Source organism: Choloepus didactylus, chromosome 27 (assembly GCF_015220235.1).
Source record: "Choloepus didactylus isolate mChoDid1 chromosome 27, mChoDid1.pri, whole genome shotgun sequence".
NCBI classification, from domain to species: Eukaryota; Metazoa; Chordata; class Mammalia; order Pilosa; family Megalonychidae; genus Choloepus; species Choloepus didactylus.
This window is the reverse complement of record NC_051333.1, coordinates 13503041-13520166: the sequence shown is the minus strand read 5'-3', so window position 1 is coordinate 13520166 and position 17126 is coordinate 13503041. Positions and strand designations below refer to the sequence as shown.

Here is a 17126-nt window from a genome sequence, read left to right as displayed (position 1 = left end):
GTCAAGTGGCAGTCCTTAACCCTTTGGTGGGTCATGAAGTCAGTTTGATGGGTCACTATTGACCATGTGAAAAATGAAGCAGAACAGAATAGAAAAGATCAGAGTATATTTCCCATAATCACTAAAGGTATGAACTGTTTTGTGGAACTAGTTCTAGATATGTGTGCCTATGCGTGCACGTATGTGTGTGTGTGTGTGTGTGTGTGTGTGTGTGTGTGTGTGTGTGTGTTGAGAGAGAGAGGGAAAGAGAGAGAGAGAGAGACTTTGGTTGCAAAGTAAAATGTATTTCTTACTGTGGGTCACAGTCAAAAAATATGAAAGCTCCTGTTCCAGTTTGGCTCAGTTTCCATCTAGAATGATTCTCTATTAAATTACCTGCCTCCCTGGTAGGCATTTGAACTTGAGACTAATGACCATCGGGTTGGCTGGTGGAGATTACGGTGGCACTGTGTGATCTGTTAGTGGCTGGCAGGGACCACGTGCTTTCCCCCTGGCTCTCAGCTGTTTGCAACTCACTGAGGAGGGTGTGAGATGGTCTCCTAATAACTGCCCAGTCCTGGACCAGCAGATGCCCAGCCTCTGACTCCTGTTCTCTACTCCCACCCTACCCCCCAGGAGAACCCGTACGTCATGCGCCGGCCCAACTTCCAGGCCCTGTCGGGTAACGAGCGCTTCGAGGGCTTCTGCGTGGACATGCTGCGGGAGCTGGCGGAGCTGCTGCGCTTCCGCTACCGCCTACGGCTGGTGGAGGACGGGCTGTATGGGGCGCCCGAGCCCAACGGCTCCTGGACGGGCATGGTTGGCGAGCTCATCAATCGGGTACGTCCAGGCCAGGGCTGGGGGAGGGGTTGCAGACCAGGTGGGCAATGGAGGGCGGGCAGCTTCAGAATCGGCCTGGCACCCAGAAGATGAGGAGTGGGTCCTTGAGGGCTCCTCCTGCCTCCTTGGCCCGGTGCCTGGCACCTACTGAGTGCTCTGGAGTGGAAATCTGGTGAAGGCCTGAGGTGGTCACGGGCAGGGTGAGGGTTAGGAGACTAGGGACTGTGCTTTGTTTGTGCTGTCTGCCTGGCACTCACACATTCAGTCACCCAGTGGGGCTTGGTTGAGCATCTACTATGTGCCTTGCGCCATACTGGACACAGGATACAGTGGTGGGCACAGCTGACCTGGACCCTTCTGCAAGAGCTTAGAGCTTCCTTAGGGTGCAGAAAAGCATCACAGCCCCGAGTGATCTGAACTGTGAAGGGGGAAACTCAAAGCAGGGGCCCAGAGGAAGCTCCTGACCCAGCTGGGGCATCCTGGGACAGCTTTCCAGAAGGTCCACGAGCTGCTTCCCAGAGAGTGCAAAGGAGTCAGCAAGGGGAGGGAAAAGCATTCCAAGCAGAGGGAACCACATTTACGTAGGCCGGGGGTGGGGTAAGAGAGATTGGGGTGCCCTGAAAGAACCAGTGGAACCCTGAGCTTGGACAGGATTTGGATGATGAGGAGGAGGGATGAGAGTCAGGGGCATGGGAGGGGACAGGTGAGGGCGCAGAGGGTTTTAATCCTTAGGTGAGTCACTTCTCTTCTCTGAACCTCAGTTTTCCTCTCGAGGAGGTGGGGATAATACCTTACGGTCCATAGCGAGTGTTATAGAAAACGGAGCAAGCAGCACATTGCTTGTCAGAGTATGGGAGTCCGAAAGGCAGTTCTTAGGATTCCAGGCAGGAAAAGCCATGTGGCCAAACACCCCAGAGGCTGGACAGTGCCACGGGGACACACGGGCCCTCAGCGTAGGCCACCACGGAACAGGCAGGAGCAGGGAACTGTGGCCAGGCCCAGCCGGGGCGGCCTTGAGGTTGACCTTGGCAAGGTGCACGGGAGGTCCTCACTCTGTCGTCTCACCCATCCCAGAATCCACTACTTCCAAGGCCCTGAATGTCATTAGCATAGACACAAGGAGGCCACTTTGCCTGACAAGGGCATTTATCCCTTAGGGCCTGGATCTTCAAAACTTACTTTAACAACAGAACTTTTTTTTTTCCCATTGAAGTCTCCCTCAGAACCGTGGGCCAAAGCCGAGCTACTGTGGTGGAGATGGGGGCCAGGGGTTCCCGGAGCCCTGGCGACTTGGTCTCCCCCACCTCACCCCACAGGCAGGCCCTGCTGCCAGCTGCCTTGAAAGCTTCTGCCGTGGGGTGGGTTTGAAGGACCTGAGGCCCGAAGAGGCCCTTGTTGAGACAGAAGGGAGTAGTCCCCGAGCTGGCGCCCACCCAAATGGCAGGATTCCCCGTGACCTGTTTCCATAGCCTGGTTCTTGGTCACAGAGACTCAGAAGTTTTCCTTCAGGGCCCCCAGAAATGAGCAACCTCCTGGGGATGAGCTCCCTAATCAAAGTCATTGTAAGTGGGAAGCCAGGTTATTCATGAACAGAAGTGGACCGTTTAGAATAGTCCGCATAGCTGGTGACCTCAGGTAAGAGTCTTGAGCCCCCTGCCTCGGGGTCTACCCCATGGGGAGGGGGCAGCACCACGGCTGGGAGCCTCTGTGGTTGGTGCTATGAGAGGACCCTGCCCAGTTTCTGTCTGAGTGTTGGCTCTGCTGTGAGCTAGCTGTGTGACCTTGGGAAAGTCGTTTTCCCTCTCTGAAACTTAGTTTCTTCAGCCATGGCTCTGGGGACCCAACAGCCACTAGCACAGAGCGGGTGTAAGCATGTGGTGAGTTAGTCCCTGTGATGGGCTTGGAGTGGGGCCTGGTGGGTTGTGAGTGCTGTATGCATGTGCCCCACTTCTGTTATTGTTTCTATTGGCCTGGCCAGCCAGCACATACACCCATCTGTGCATTCGTCCATTTTCCGTCTATCCAGTATTTATTGAGCACCTGCTGTGGGTCCTGGGCGCGGCCCTGGGGATCCGGTGGTGATGGAGCCAGGCCTGGCCCCTGCCCTTCCTGAGCCAGGTGAGAGCTTGGATCTCAGCAGGAGGTCCTGGGGATGCCTTGGAAGGTTCGAAACTGGCTGAAGTGAGGTACAAGCCTTGGCCAGGGGCAGCTGTGGAGGCAGCATGGACAGCAGAGGGGTAAGGGGACAGCTGATGGGCAGCAGAGCTGGAGACCAGGGGAGGGGCTGGAGCGCACCAGGCCTGGTGACTGTCTGTGGGGGGTTGTGCGAGAGAAAGGATACTGAGGTGCCTCCCCACTTCCGGCTTGGGCAGCTGGGCGCTGGGGATGACCTTTACCGTGAGAACACTGGGGGAGGGGCGGGTTGGTGTGCACGTGAGGGGCGGGTTTCGGCCTAGTGAGCTGGAGCTTTCCATGGGGTGTGCAAGTGTCTGAGTGTGCCGGTCTTCACGGGGGTGTAAGCCCCATCCTCACAGCAGCAGCAGTGGCTGCGACCATTTGTTGAGTTCACACCAGGTGCCAGGAGCTTTTTGAGTGGTATTTAATGTCTGTTAACACCCCGCAGTTCTTCAGGCCCCTCCTCCAGATGGGAGCTCTGGGGCTCAGCAATGTTGGTCCCCAGCACGTGGGGATGCAGCCGGGCACGTCTGACCCAAGGCCTGTGCCCTCTCCAGCCACCACGCAGCGTCCTTAGGCAACCGGGGGCAGTCACAATCACCTCGCTAATGTTTCTTGAGCGCTAGCTCCGTGCCATGCCCTCATCCAAGCTTTATGAACTCGTGTGAACTCCTCGACTCCTCTCGGCCTCCCCCAAGGAAGGGACTGCGTCAGTCCTGCATTCTCAAATGGACTGAGTGGGCTCCTGGGCGCCATGTCCAGCTCATAACCGCCAGTGTGGAGCAGAGCCAGGGCTGGCACCCCAACAGGCTGGCCCCGGTGCTGGTGAGTGACTTCCAGATGGAAGCCAGCCCAGTCACTACCCCCCAAGGCACCCCTGGGCCAGACGCAGGCCTTGCCGGGTTAGTCTCTGTTACGGTCCCTTTATTCCACCCAGTGGCTGCTGCTGGAATTGGCCTTCTCCTGTCTGCCACCACGAGTGGGAATTCAGGCCCCATCCTCTCTCACCAGCCTCCTCCTGGGTCTCCTGGCCTCCAGTCTCTCCCCGTGCCAGTTTATCCTCCAGCAGGGTCTCTCTAAAATGCACATCTGACCTGTCACTCACATGCTCTAGCCACGGTCCTCCAGGCCCTCTTTGGCCTGGCAGCCAGGGGCAGGGCAGGTGTCTTAGGTTGGGTTCCCGGGAAACAGACTCTGAGACAGAGCTTTGCAGGCAGGAGTTGTGCTAGGGGTGCCCTTGGAAAACACCTGTGGTAGCACAAAGGCTTGGGCAGGAGCAGGAGTTGAGCTGCGATGCCATCGTGACTGGGCCTCTGCTGTCCCATGGGGAGCCCTGGAGCTGGGAGGCCTCTTACAGGTCATCCCCCTGAGGTGCGGGGGCCAGGTCTCATACCTGCTCTGACCTGTCCCACGACCTGGGCTGCCCTCAGGGAGGGTTGGGACCTTGGGTGAGGGGGCTCTCTCCACCAGGAGAGCTGAGAGCCATCGGCTGCCAACACCCTCCACAGCTGGGGACCATGTCCCAGTCCAGAAGGAGGATCTGGACAGTCCCCCATGGCATCCACTACAGCAGCATGCTGGCGAGGAGCCAGAGAGAACCTGCTCAGGTCCCTGGCAAGTCACTTCCTCTCTCTGAACCTCAGTTTCCCCTCTGGGAATGGGCATGATATTGCCCCCTCACAGAGCTTTTGTGGGGATGAAATGGAAGGACATTGGTAAAGAGCTCGGAGCACTGCCTGGCATGGCGGCGGGCACTGCTGGCGGCCATCCCGGGCCATCTCAGGCAAGAGCAGCATGGGGGTGTGGTCACAAGCACATGCTTTGCCATTAGATGGCCCTGGGTTCAAATGTGGGCTTGCGCCTTACTTCTTGTGTGACCTGAAAGGCAGGTGGCTGATCCCCAAGTCTCAGGGTCCCCTAAAATGGGGAGTAGTGACCCCTCACTTGGAGGGACAGAGGAGAGCAGCACACGGGCACTGCCATGGCCAAAGTGAAGCCCACCCACGTCACCTGGGTGGCGGGAACTATGTCTCCTTAGCTCCATGTCTCCAACACAGGCCCCAGCTTGTAGTAGGGGCCCAGTAAGTTAGCAGCTGAACAGATGATTGGCTCTGTCAAGGCTTCTGTAGAAACGTCTCCCTCAATTCCCCCCATCTGAGTGAAAGCCCCCTCCCCACACACACACACACACACAAATCAGCACCGTTCTTCAGCTGAGCACAGAGCGGCTGCTCCCCACTGTCACGTTCAGAGTCCCAACCTAGCCCTGCCCCCTGGGTTGCCCAGATTGGTATTTGAAAGCGGCACAAATTATTTGTTTTCCAAATCTGAAAGTGCTCACATTTTTACTCATTATGAGAGACACTGATAGGTACAGAGAAGAAAGGGAATGTCACAGCAGGACTTCTCTGCTTTAAAAAATTCATCTCATTTTGTGTGTGGAGGTTTTTTATTTTATTGTGGTAGCATATGACATAAAATTTGTCATTTTGTATATAGAGTTTTGAATCCTGATATTTAAATACTGTGTTGACAGTTATATTGTGTTGCTGGTTATAAAACAGTATGGGTCCCAAGTGTAATTCTGTTTTGTACAAAAATGTGTGTACATAGAAAAATACTAAGTTTTTCTGCATGCCATTAATATTTTTCTGAAGCATTTTAAAAGTAATCCCTTTATTTTCTCTCATTACAATTTTGATACCAAGTAATCCAGAGTCCAGTGGTGCAGATAGTTTTACCAGTAGACAGAAACTTCCCCTACAGTCTTACGCCTCAGAGGTAACCACTGGCATGTGTGTGGGCAAATTTCCCCAATTCCTTTCTTATCGATTAACATACACACACACATATACACACACATATATATAATGTACCTTTGAATTTTATTTTATTTTTGCAGAAATGGTATCCTATACTGTTGTGCAATTTGCTTGCTTCACTTATGTCTTGGCATTCTTTGCCTGTTAGTACACAGAGCTCTACCTTATTTTTAAAACAGCTTTGTTGAGTCATTTGTTGATTCAGTCAACATTTAGTAAGCACCTACTATGTGCTGGGCTCTGTTCCAGGTACAAGGGAGAAAGCAGTGTAACAAAACAGGCATGCTCCCTGTGCCCTGGAGCTGACAGCAGATATGGTGATGTAATGTCAGGTGGTAGAAGAAATAAAGCAGGGTAAGTGGACAAAAAGTGCCTGGGCCGGGGGTTCTGCTTTAGACAAGGCAGCCAGCATTAGAGAAGAGACCCAGGCAAGGGGGGAAGGCAGCCTGGAAAAGACCCACCTGAGACGAGCTTCCTGAGGGCAGGTTATGCTGTTTGGTTCGTTGCTGTGTGCCCACAGCAGGTGCTCAGTGAACCTTTGCCAGAGGACCAGATGGACCCCGGGGAAGAGTGTTTCCCAGGTAGAGGAACCATCAGCATAAAGCCTGGGGCTGGACAAGAGGGGGTCAGCGTGGCTGGAGGGGCGTGGGCGAGGGCAGAGTGGGAGGCAGCTGGGAGGTCTGGAGGGCAGGCCCAGATCATATAGGGCCTTGCAGACACTGGTGAGGAGTTGGGGTTTTATTTTTATTGTGTGTTGTGAAGCCACTGGACGGTTTTAAGCAGGGGAATATGCTTTAATCTCATTTTTAAGTCAAGTGAAAATGATTGCTCTGGCTGCTCTATTGAGAAACAGTTTTTTTGGGGGGTTGGCAAGAGGAAGAACAGGGCTGTCCGTTTAGGAGGCTTTTGGAAGGGGTGGGTGAGAGAAGTGGCTTGAGCTTGAGTGGTAGCTGTGTCAGGTGAGCCACTGGATCAGACAGGGGAAGAGAGAAGAGGGGTCCAGGATGACTAGGATTTGGCCCGAGCAGCTGGATGGAGGGTGAGGCCTGTTTTCACCTGGGGAGGACGTGGGAGGAAGAGCTTAGGACACAGGAGTTACCTCTGGATGTGGATTGCTGGAGGTTGCCTACCTGACGTTCAAGTGGAAGTCGATGTATTTCATTGTGTGGCTGAAGCGAAAATTATTTAATTCATCCCCTGTTGGTGGATCTTTGGGTGGTTGCCAGTCTTTTTTTTTGCTGGCATAGGCAACGCCCCATAAACCTGGCCTGTGGATTTGTGAAAAGTGTTTCTGAAGAGTAAATTCCAAGAACTGGAAGTGCTGGGTCAAAGGGTAAGAATTTCTTGTTAAGTGTATCCTGCCAAATGGTCATTCAAAAAGGTTCTCCCAATTTATATTTCCACCAGAAGTGCACGAGAATGTCAAGTTCCCCACACTCTTGCCAACAGTGAGTATTAATCAATCTTAAAAAAAATCTCTGCCAATTTGAAAGGCCAAAAGTAACATCTTATTGTTTTAACCTAAACAGAATGTGACATGGCTGCATATTACTCCACCACATGGAAGTTCCATAATCTATTTAACTGTTTTTCATATTTTGTTGTTTCCAAGCTTTTTGAAAAATTTGTGTGTGTTTGTTTTTGCTATTGTAAACAACCATAAGCAAACATCTTTATGTAAAAGCTTTACCTGCATTGCAGCTTTTCTTAGAATTGAGGCTCTGAATAGAATGCCTGGGTGAGAGAGGAAGGCCCTTTTGATGGCTCTTGTTGAATTGCTTTCCAGAAAGAGTACACCAGTTTCTACTCAGCTCCTGCTTGGCATTGAGGGTTTTGATTGGCTTTTGGATGTTTAGGAAATCCCTGTCATTTTGATGAGTGGCTAGTTGTTTGGATTTTTCTTGCTTTGATGGACCACAGTGGGGATTTGTATAGTCAATTAATAGAGGGCGGCTTAGCCCGAGTCCAACTCAGAATGGTCCCGGCAGGTCCACAGATTCTGCCATGTTTTCCCAGTTCCTGACTGTGGGACTGGGGTGGATGGCCGTGGCAGCTGGCTCTTTCCCTTGTTGGCTCACTGACCTGTGAAGTGAGGGCCATCGTGGTAGGAAGAGCCAAGTGGAAGCCACTAGAACTTCCCATCTTTCCCAGGACAGTAAATCAAAGCAGTTCTACATCCTTTGGGGGAATTGCACAGATCAGGGTCACCATAAAAGGCGTGAAGGAAGCAGGGTAGTGCTCCCATCTTCATTCACCTCGCCTGTTTGGCCTGTGCAAAAGGCACGTGGAGCCTGGGGAATGACTGGGGACTATCGTCAGCATAATCAGGCAGTGACTCCAATTGCAGCTGCCGTGTCACATGAAGGATCTTTACGGGAGCAAATCAACCCAGCCTCTGGCAGCCATATGAGCGACTGACCAGACAAAGGCTTTTTTTGTCCACAAAAAATGTTTCTAGGGCCCACCAGAAGCCAAGTGTACATACCTTCCAACATCAACTCTCTGGTTTTTTGCTATAACATAGGACAGAGAACTTGAGTGACTTGATAGTCCTCTCGACATGATGCAGGGCTAATGCATTGATGTTAGTCCTGTTGGATCTGATGAGCAGGAGGTGGCAAGTACTTTGGAGAATCCGGGGGTCAGAGAGAAGCCCCCTTCTGATACCAGTCAGTCAGGGTCCAGTTTGGAGACAGAAGCAATACGAGTTACTTGGAGAGACTCATATCAGTCATTTGAACAGAGAGAGTTTAATATCAAGAATTGCTAACTAAATGTAAGCTGTTAACCAGCTAACTGAAAGGGTAAATTGAAAACTAAACTATCTTAGAGATAGCAACTGTGGGAAGCAGCTACTTCCCTGGGGCTGAGGGGACAATGGGAAGAGGTTGGAATTATTAAAACTTAGAAAACCAGCGGAGGGGCCCCAATGGAGTGGAAACGCAGTCCTCAAAGGAGGGGCCCTGTTTAGCTGGTGTTGGTGACATCTGGTGGGCTTCTTGGATTTTGGAGGCGCTTATACCACATTCGAGAGGGCTTCTTCAATGCATGAGGCTTCTTGTTTTGAGAGGTCCAGAGCGCAAGAAGGCCTTGCAGCAAGCCTGGGCCGCGGGAAGCGGACCTGCCACATGGGCTCCTGGCCCAGCAGACACAGTGACTGCCCAAGAGCTTGTTGCTGGCAACTAGGGCCGCTGTGTGGAGACTCGGGCAGCACCCATAGGTGACTCGGCACCCACCTCTAGGGTTTTGGAGCAAATCCATGCCCTCTTCTGCAGATAACTATTCTCCTTTTGAGAAACAGCCCCTGGCTGGTTACTGGACCCTGGGTGGAGACCAAACACCCGCCCGTGGCGCAGCGAGTGACCTTGTGGCCTGAGCTCCCGTCAGGAACTGGGTGTTGTCATTTCTCATAACTCAGAATCTTGCCGGGAGAAAGCCGTGCCAAGGATTTGAACGGAGAGAATTGCTGACCGGCTATAATGTTGTTAACTAGGGACTGGAAGGGTAAAAGGAGAACTCCAGGGCAGGGAACAAAATGCCTTAAAGGGCAGGGCAGTAAATATTTTCTGCCTTGGGACCATATGATCACAACTACTCGGCTGGCTGCTGTTGGGTGGGAAAGCAGCTAGGGACAATAGTAAGCAAATGGGCGTAGCTGTGACCTGATAAAACTTTATTTACAAAAGCAGGCACTCCGGTTTGGCCTACTTTTGCCCATCCTTGCTCTAAGGTATCTTAGAGGTAACAAGGCAGGAAGGGGCTACATTCCTAGCTCTGAAGGAACAAATGGAGGAGCTGGAAACTTAGAGGAGCCGAAACTCAGACCCTGAGGAGGGGGCGCCCGCCTGCCAGTACTCCTGAGAGAGGGGACGATAAGGCCGGCTCTGTGATGCTGGAAAGCTGCCAACTGGGGTCCTGCTGTGGGCAGGAGCTGCTGCTGCAGGGGTGCGGAGCCTGGCGGGGGGCCGAGGGTGGAAGGCAAGGACGAGCAGGGCCCGCTCCCCCTGCAGCCTGGCAGCCCCTCTGGCGCCCCCCGTGGGCATTCGGCTCCCCGGGCTCCAGCCACCGCAGACCCTGCGGGGACCTCAGGCTGGCTGGCACTTCATCTCCCAGGGCACCGCAGGGTGCTCTTACGCTTGGCACCGCAGGGTGCTCTTACGCTTTGCACCGCACTCACATTTGTACTCAAGAGCTGGCAGGGGAAGTGTATACAACCTCGTGTTTTCCATCACCCTTTATGCTGTTGCCTTGCTTCATTTTGCATCATGTCACTTGCCACTTCCTAACACTTCCTTTTCACTGCCGTATCCCGAAAGCTGGAACTGTGTTTGGCCTGTGGTGTGTACTCAGCAAATTAGTGAAAGAACAAAAGGAGAAGATAGTGTGGCTGGGATGTGGGGGTAGAGGGCAAGATGAGGGGTGGTGAGGTGGGAGCGGGGAGGGGCTGGAAGAGAAGGCCCTCATGGCAGCCAGGCCAAGGGCTTGGGGTGAAAGTTTCAGAATGGTGAGAAGCCGTGACAGGGCTTAAGCAGAGGAGTAGCGTGACCAGATTTGCATTTCATTGGGATCCCTTGGGCTGCTTGAGCTGGAAGACAGAGGCAGGAACCTCAGTCTTGAGGGATGGGGGTGCCTGGGCCGGGGCTGTGCTGCAAAGAGAAGCAAATGATTCCGGAGATGTTGGGGGTGGTGAGGGGGCAAAACCAGGAGGGCTTGGGGATGGATGCGGTAAGGGGGAGCGAGTGAGGGGGGTTGTCAAGGATGACCCCCAGGTTTTGGCCTGGGGTGATGTCAAGACCCGACACAAAGCAGGATTGGGGCAGAGGGTGGAGGCTGAGTGTGTCACATTAACTGGGGGTTCAGGGATACTTCCTCTAGTCGCTCAGCCCACATTTCCTAAACACCCTGGGGTGCGCCAGGCCCATATTGGGAGAGCTGGGGACCCAGAGGGTGAGCCCCCTGCCTGGGCCTTATCTCAGACCCCCCTCCCCATAAGGGGAGGACAACAGACAGGGAAAGCCTTCTCAGGGAGCAGGAGGTTAAGAAATAGACCCTGGAGCTGGACTGCTGGGGCTGGAAGCCTGGGGTCCATAGAGCGAGGTCCTAACCCTCTCTGTGCCTCGGTTTCCTCATGTATATGATGCTGAGAAGGATGGCCCCCCACATGGGGTGGCTCTGGGGCCTGAACCAGTGCCTCTGAGTGAAGCCCCTGAAACACAGCTGCCCCGAGCAAGTGCTGCCGAAGTGCCTGGTCGGGCCTGTGGGAAACGCAGCCGCGGGGAAGGAGGGGGCCGTCCGCTGGGGAGCACAGGAGGCGAGATTCAGCAGCTCCTGCTCCGAGCTTGCCCTGGGTTGGGAGCAGATCCTTTCCCAAATCGAGCCAGGTGCTGAGATGAGTCAGTGCCCAGGGTCGGGGGGATCCAGGGAAGGCAGCCCAGAGCAGGACAGTGCCCATAGGCCCTGGAGGGGTGGACGGGATCCCGTTTCTTTCAGTCCTGCAAAGCTGACTGGGGGGCTCTGGTGGCCCCAGGAATGCGCCCGGGAGCCATGGGCTGCGAGTGGGGGAGGTGGAGGCAGCCGTGGATGCTGGTCACAGAGGCCAGCCCCGTCGGGACCCTGTGCTGGGGGAGCCATTGGAGATGGTGAGAGACGGTCACGCCTTTCCTCAGTGTCTTCGGGGCCGATGTGTGCTTGTAGTTTAGTAGGGAAGACAGTGGTAAATGAGCAAATGAACGGGCAAGATAATCTCCAATAGTGCCAAGCAGGATTTAAAACTAGTGAGGGGGGCCTGGGGCTGGGGAGGAGGGCTGGGGCTGCTTTGGGGAGCCCCCTCTGGGGAGGTGAACCGTGAGCTAAGCCGCGAATGGTGAGGTGAGGGGGGAGAGCAAGGGGCAGCAGGTGCAGAGGCCCCGAGGTGGGGAGTGAGCCCGTGTGAGAGCAAGAGGAAGGCTTCATGGCTGGATTAGCGTGGGAGGGGGTGGGAGGTCTCGGGTCATGCAGAGATGCAGCGGCCCTCACGCCACGCCAGGTCTCAGGTGCAGTGGGAAGCCGTGTACAGATTTTGAACACAGCATCTCTCTTTGTCTTACATGTAATGATGGATTTGTAGGGGGTGTGGCGGGGGAGAATGGAGGCAGTGAGGCCGGTGAGGACGCTCACACGGTTATCAGGAGAGAGGTCTGGGTGGCTGGGCCTGGTGGTGGAGGGGAGAGTAACAGACAGATCCTGGGAGTGTCTTGGAAGCAGGGCCTGGCCTGGGTGTTTGGCCTCGGGAGTGGGTGAGGAGGCCCATGAGCGGAGCAGGGGACAGAACAGGGCAGCCCGCCGGGCCTTAGGGGGCACATGGGGTCTGACCTCTCCCCACTAAGAGCCCAGCCCATCAGTCTAGAGCTGCCAGGGGCCCTCCCCAGCCCATCTGAAAGGCCACCGCACCCTCCTCTCTGAAATGGGGGCTCGGGCCACCATGGAGGTCTGTTTCAGGACTGAGCTTCTGGGGGTCCATAATTCCATATAAGCTGTAATTATTCCTAAAACAGCCACTTATTAGTTATAAAAGAGGCAAGTGCACAACAAAGGGGAGAAAGATTCCTTCCTCTCAACACCAGGAATCCCAGGGATATTCTCAAGAACCCAGCCATGTTTTGGGCCCCTGCCACACGCTGCTGCCTCAGGTTGAGGCTTTGGGGCTGTGCCATCTTTCTCGGCTCCGAACTTATGTTGGGACCTGTGCCAGCTTTCCCCCACCTTGGGTTGTTTAACCTGCACCATGGCTCTCTGCTCTCGCTTATCCCTCAGGCCCATGTCCTCTCTCTTTGTCCCTGGATTTTGTTTGGGGCCTGTGTGGTCTCTCCCTGAGCTTGGGCCGCGTCTGGCTCCTGTGGCATCCCTGCCTGGCCCCGTGTTAAGATTTGGGCCTGGGCCGTCTCCCGTTTGCCTAGGGCTGTGCTCATGTCATCCCCTCCTGGACTTGGGCTCTCTTTGGGGCTTGTGCCCTGTCTCCCTTACCCTAGAATGAGTCAGTTCAGCCCTGGATTATCTCTACGCTGGCTGGGGGGGGCATGCTGTGACTGTGCCCTCCTCTCTCACCCCTGCCTTGGTGACATCCGGGTCTCCACCCTCTCCCCCTACCCTGGGTTATGCCTAGGGCCTGTGCCCTCTCCCTGCCCTGGCTTATGTCTGGGTCTAGGCCTCCCCCACTCTGGGTTGTGCCTGGGCCTGTGCCCCTCTTCCCCCCGCCCTGGGTTCTGTCTGGGGCTCTACTACCTTGTGTGATCTCAGTCTCAGCCCCTTTAGGTGAGCATGTGTTCTCCTGGGCCAGTGAGCCAAGATCTCAGCTCTTTTATTTCAGCCCTAGGGGGATTTTCTGCTTGAATTCAGGTTTGGGGGTCTCCTCCACCCCCAGCCCCTGATGCTGGGGCCTAGTGGTTGCCCAGGGGCTGGAGTCAGTGTGCCTGGAAGGGGCGTCCCAGGACCCGGCCCCCAATGAGACATCACACCCCATGCCTTCGTCTTAGAACTGAGGCCCAGAGATGGGAAAGCTCCTGCCCGAGGTCACCCAGCAGCCTCGGGGCAGAGCGGGGCCTGGAGGCCAGGGCACCCCACTCCCAGGCTGGACCCCTCCCAGCACCCTGCCCTTCTGCCCTGCCTCCTCTGCCATGGCTGTGTGGTGTGGCCATGTGTGCAGTGTACCCTGGGGCTCCATCCATGCGTGTATAGATGGGTGTGTCATCTTGTGTCCGCTTGGATGGGGTGCACGTGTGTCTCGTGTGTGAGTGTGGCTGTGGTGTGCACACGCCCATGGTGGTGTTGACATGACTCTACCTGTAGACTCTTACACATATGCAGTGTTTATGTGTGTATCTGGGGATGGGGAGAGGCTGTGCCGAGGGCCACATTTTTTCCCAGCCTTGTGTCTAGCCCACAGATAAGGGCTGGCTAATATACCCTTGGCCAGAGCTGACCGAGAAGGCCTTTTGGAGCAAAAAGTACATTCTGAAAGGGATTCGGGGTGTGCAGACCTGGCCCGAGCCCAAACCCCATGGGCAAGGGAGAGGAGATCATGTCCCTGCCTTATGTTCCCCAGCGCCTGCCTCAACTGCTAGCGCTCTTGCCTCTCTGGACCTCGGTTTCCCCCATCGAATAGTGGGCCTAGTGGTAGCTGTTACAAAGCTGTTGGGAGGAGTGCAAGAGACAACCCATATAAAGCGCTGTGGGACCTGGAGCCCAGCACCCAGAAGTGCTTAATAAACATTACCCGCCCTTAATTATTATTATTTTTTTTAATCATCATTTTATTGAGATATATTCACATACCACGCAGTCATACAAAACAAATCGTACTTTCGATTGTTTACAGTACCATTACATAGTTGTACATTCATCACCTAAATCAATCCCTGACACCTTCATTAGCACACACACAAAAATAACAAGAATAATAATTAAAGTGAAAAAGAGCAATTGAAGTAAAAAAGAACACTGGGTACCTTTGTCTGTTTGTTTCCTTCCCCTATTTTTCTACACATCCATCCATAAACTAGACAAAGTGGAGTGTGGTCCTTATGGCTTTCCCAATCCCATTGTCACCCCTCATAAGCTACATTTTTATACAACTGTCTTCGAGATTCATGGGTTCTGGGTTGTAGTTTGATAGTTTCAGGTATCCACCACCAGCTACCCCAATTCTTTAGAACCTAAAAAGGGTTGTCTAAAGTGTGCGTAAGAGTGCCCACCAGAGTGATCTCTCGGGTCGTTTGGAATCTCTCTGCCACTGAAGCTTATTTCATTTCCTTTCACATCCCCCTTTTGGTCAAGAAGATGTTCTCCGTCCCACGATGCCAGGTCTACGTTCCTCCCCGGGAGTCATATTCCACGTTGCCAGGGAGATTCACTCCCCTGGGTGTCTGATCCCACGTAGGGGGGAGGGCAGTGATTTCACCTTTCAAGTTGGCTTAGCCAGAGAGAGAGGGCCACATCTGAGCAACAAAGAGGCATTCGGGAGGAGACTCTTAGGCACAAATATAGGGAGGCCTAGCCTCTCCTTTGCAGCAACCGTCTTCCCAAGGGTAAAACTTATGGTAGAGGGCTCAACCCATCAAACCACCAGTCCCCTATGTCTGTGGTCATGTTAGCAACCATGGAGGTGGGGTAGGCGAATACCCCTGCATTCTCCACAGGCTCCTCAAGGGGGCACTACATCTTTTTTTTTCCTTGTTTTTTTTTTTTTTTTTTTTAACTTTCCCTTCTTTTTTAAATCAACTGTATGAAAAAAAAAGTTAAAAAGAAAACAAACATACAATAAAAGAACATTTCAAAGAGACCATAACAAGGGAGTAAGAAAAAGACAACTAACCTAAGATAACTGCTTAACTTCCAACATGTTCCTACTTTACCCCAAGAAAGTTACATAATATAGCAACATTTCTGTGAACTTGTTCCTACTATATCCATCAGAAATTAACAGACCATAGTCATTTCTGGGCATCCCCAGAACGTTAAATAGCTTATCTGTTCTTGGATTATTGTACCCCCTTCCTTAATTGCTCTCTACTGCTAGTTCCCCTACATTCTACATTATAAACCATTTGTTTTACATTTTTCAAAGTTCACATTAGTGGTAGCATATAATATTTCTCTTTTTGTGCCTGGCTTATTTCGCTCAGCATTATGTCTTCAAGGTTCATCCATGTTGTCATATGTTTCACGAGATCGTTCCTTCTTACTGCCGCGTAGTATTCCATCGTGTGTATATACCACATTTTATTTATCCACTCATCTGTTGAAGGACATTTGGGTTGTTTCCATCTCTTGGCAATTGTGAATAATGCTGCTATGAACATTGGCGTGCAGATATCTGTTTGTGTCACTGCTTTCCGATCTTCCGGGTATATACCGAGAAGTGCAATCGCTGGATCGAATGGTAGCTCTATATCTAGTTTTCTAAGGAACTGCCAGACTGACTTCCAGAGTGGCTGAACCATTATACAGTCCCACCAACAATGAATAAGAGTTCCAATTTCTCCACATCCCCTCCAGCATTTGTAGTTTCCTGTTTGTTTCATGGCAGCCATTCTAACCGGTGTTAGATGGTATCTCATTGTGGTCTTAATTTGCATCTCTCTAATAGCTAGTGAAGCTGAACATTTTTTCTTGTGTTTCTTGGCCATTTGTATTTCCTCTTCAGAGAACTGTCTTTTCATATCTTTTGCCCATTTTATAATTGGGCTGTCTGTACTATTGTCATTGAGTTGTAGGATTTCTTTGTATATGCAAGATATCAGTCTTTTGTCAGATACATGGTTTCCAAAAATTTTTTCCCATTGAGTTGGCTGCCTCTTTACCTTTTTGAGAAATTCCTTTGAGGTGCAGAAACTTCTAAGCTTGAGGAGTTCCCATTTATCTATTTTCTCTTTTGTTGCTTGTGCTTTGGGTGTAAAGTCTAGGAAGTGGCCGCCTAATACAAGGTCTTGAAGATGTTTTCCTACATTATCTTCTAGGAGTTTTATGGTACTTTCTTTTATATTGAGATCTTTGGTCCATTTTGAGTTAATTTTTGTGTAGGGTGTGAGGTAGGGGTCATCTTTCATTCTTTTGGATATGGATATCCAACTCTCCCAGCCCCATTTGTTGAAAAGACCATTATGGCTCAGTTCAGTGACTTTGGGGGCCTTATCAAAGATCAGTCGGCCATAGATCTGAGGGTCTATCTCTGAATTCTCAATTCGATTCCATTGATCTATATGTCTATCTTTGTGCCAGTACCATGCCTGTTTTGGCAACTGTGGCTTTATAATAAGCTTCAAAGTCAGGGAGTGTAAGTCCTCCCACTTCGTTTTTCTTTTTTAGAGTGTCTTTAGCAATTCGAGGCATCTTCCCTTTCCAAATAAATTTGATAACTAGCTTTTCCAAGTCTGCAAAGTAGGTTGTTGGAATTTTGATTGGGATTGCATTGAATCTGTAGATGAGTTTGGGTAGAATTGACATCTTAATGACATTTAGCCTTCCTATCCATGAACATGGAATATTTTTCCATCTTTTAAGGTCCCCTTCTATTTCTTTTAGTAGAGTTATGTAGTTTTCTTTGTATAGGTCTTTTACAATCTTTAGGTTAAGTTTATTCCTAGGTACTTAGATTTTTTTAGTTGCTATTGAAAATGGTATCTTTTTCTTGAGTGTCTCTTCAGTTTGTTCATTTCTAGCATATAGAAACATTACTGACTTATGTGCATTAATCTTGTATCCCGCTACTTTGCTAAATTTATTAGCTCTAGTAGCTGTATTGTTGATTTCTCAGGGTTTTCTAGATATAAGATC

At 51.9% G+C, this 17126-nt stretch overlaps 1 protein-coding gene across 3 annotated transcripts in view; it reads left to right on the top strand.

Moving 5' to 3' along the window:
• The window catches only part of GRIK5 (glutamate ionotropic receptor kainate type subunit 5), a 62860-nt gene that overhangs the window by 24050 nt on the left and 21684 nt on the right, over positions 1–17126 (top strand). For all 3 annotated transcript variants that reach the window (XM_037820605.1, XM_037820604.1, XM_037820606.1), the window contains one exon: positions 616–819. In XM_037820605.1, the coding sequence (XP_037676533.1) occupies positions 616–819 (204 nt within the window). The remainder of the gene's footprint in view (positions 1–615; positions 820–17126) is intronic.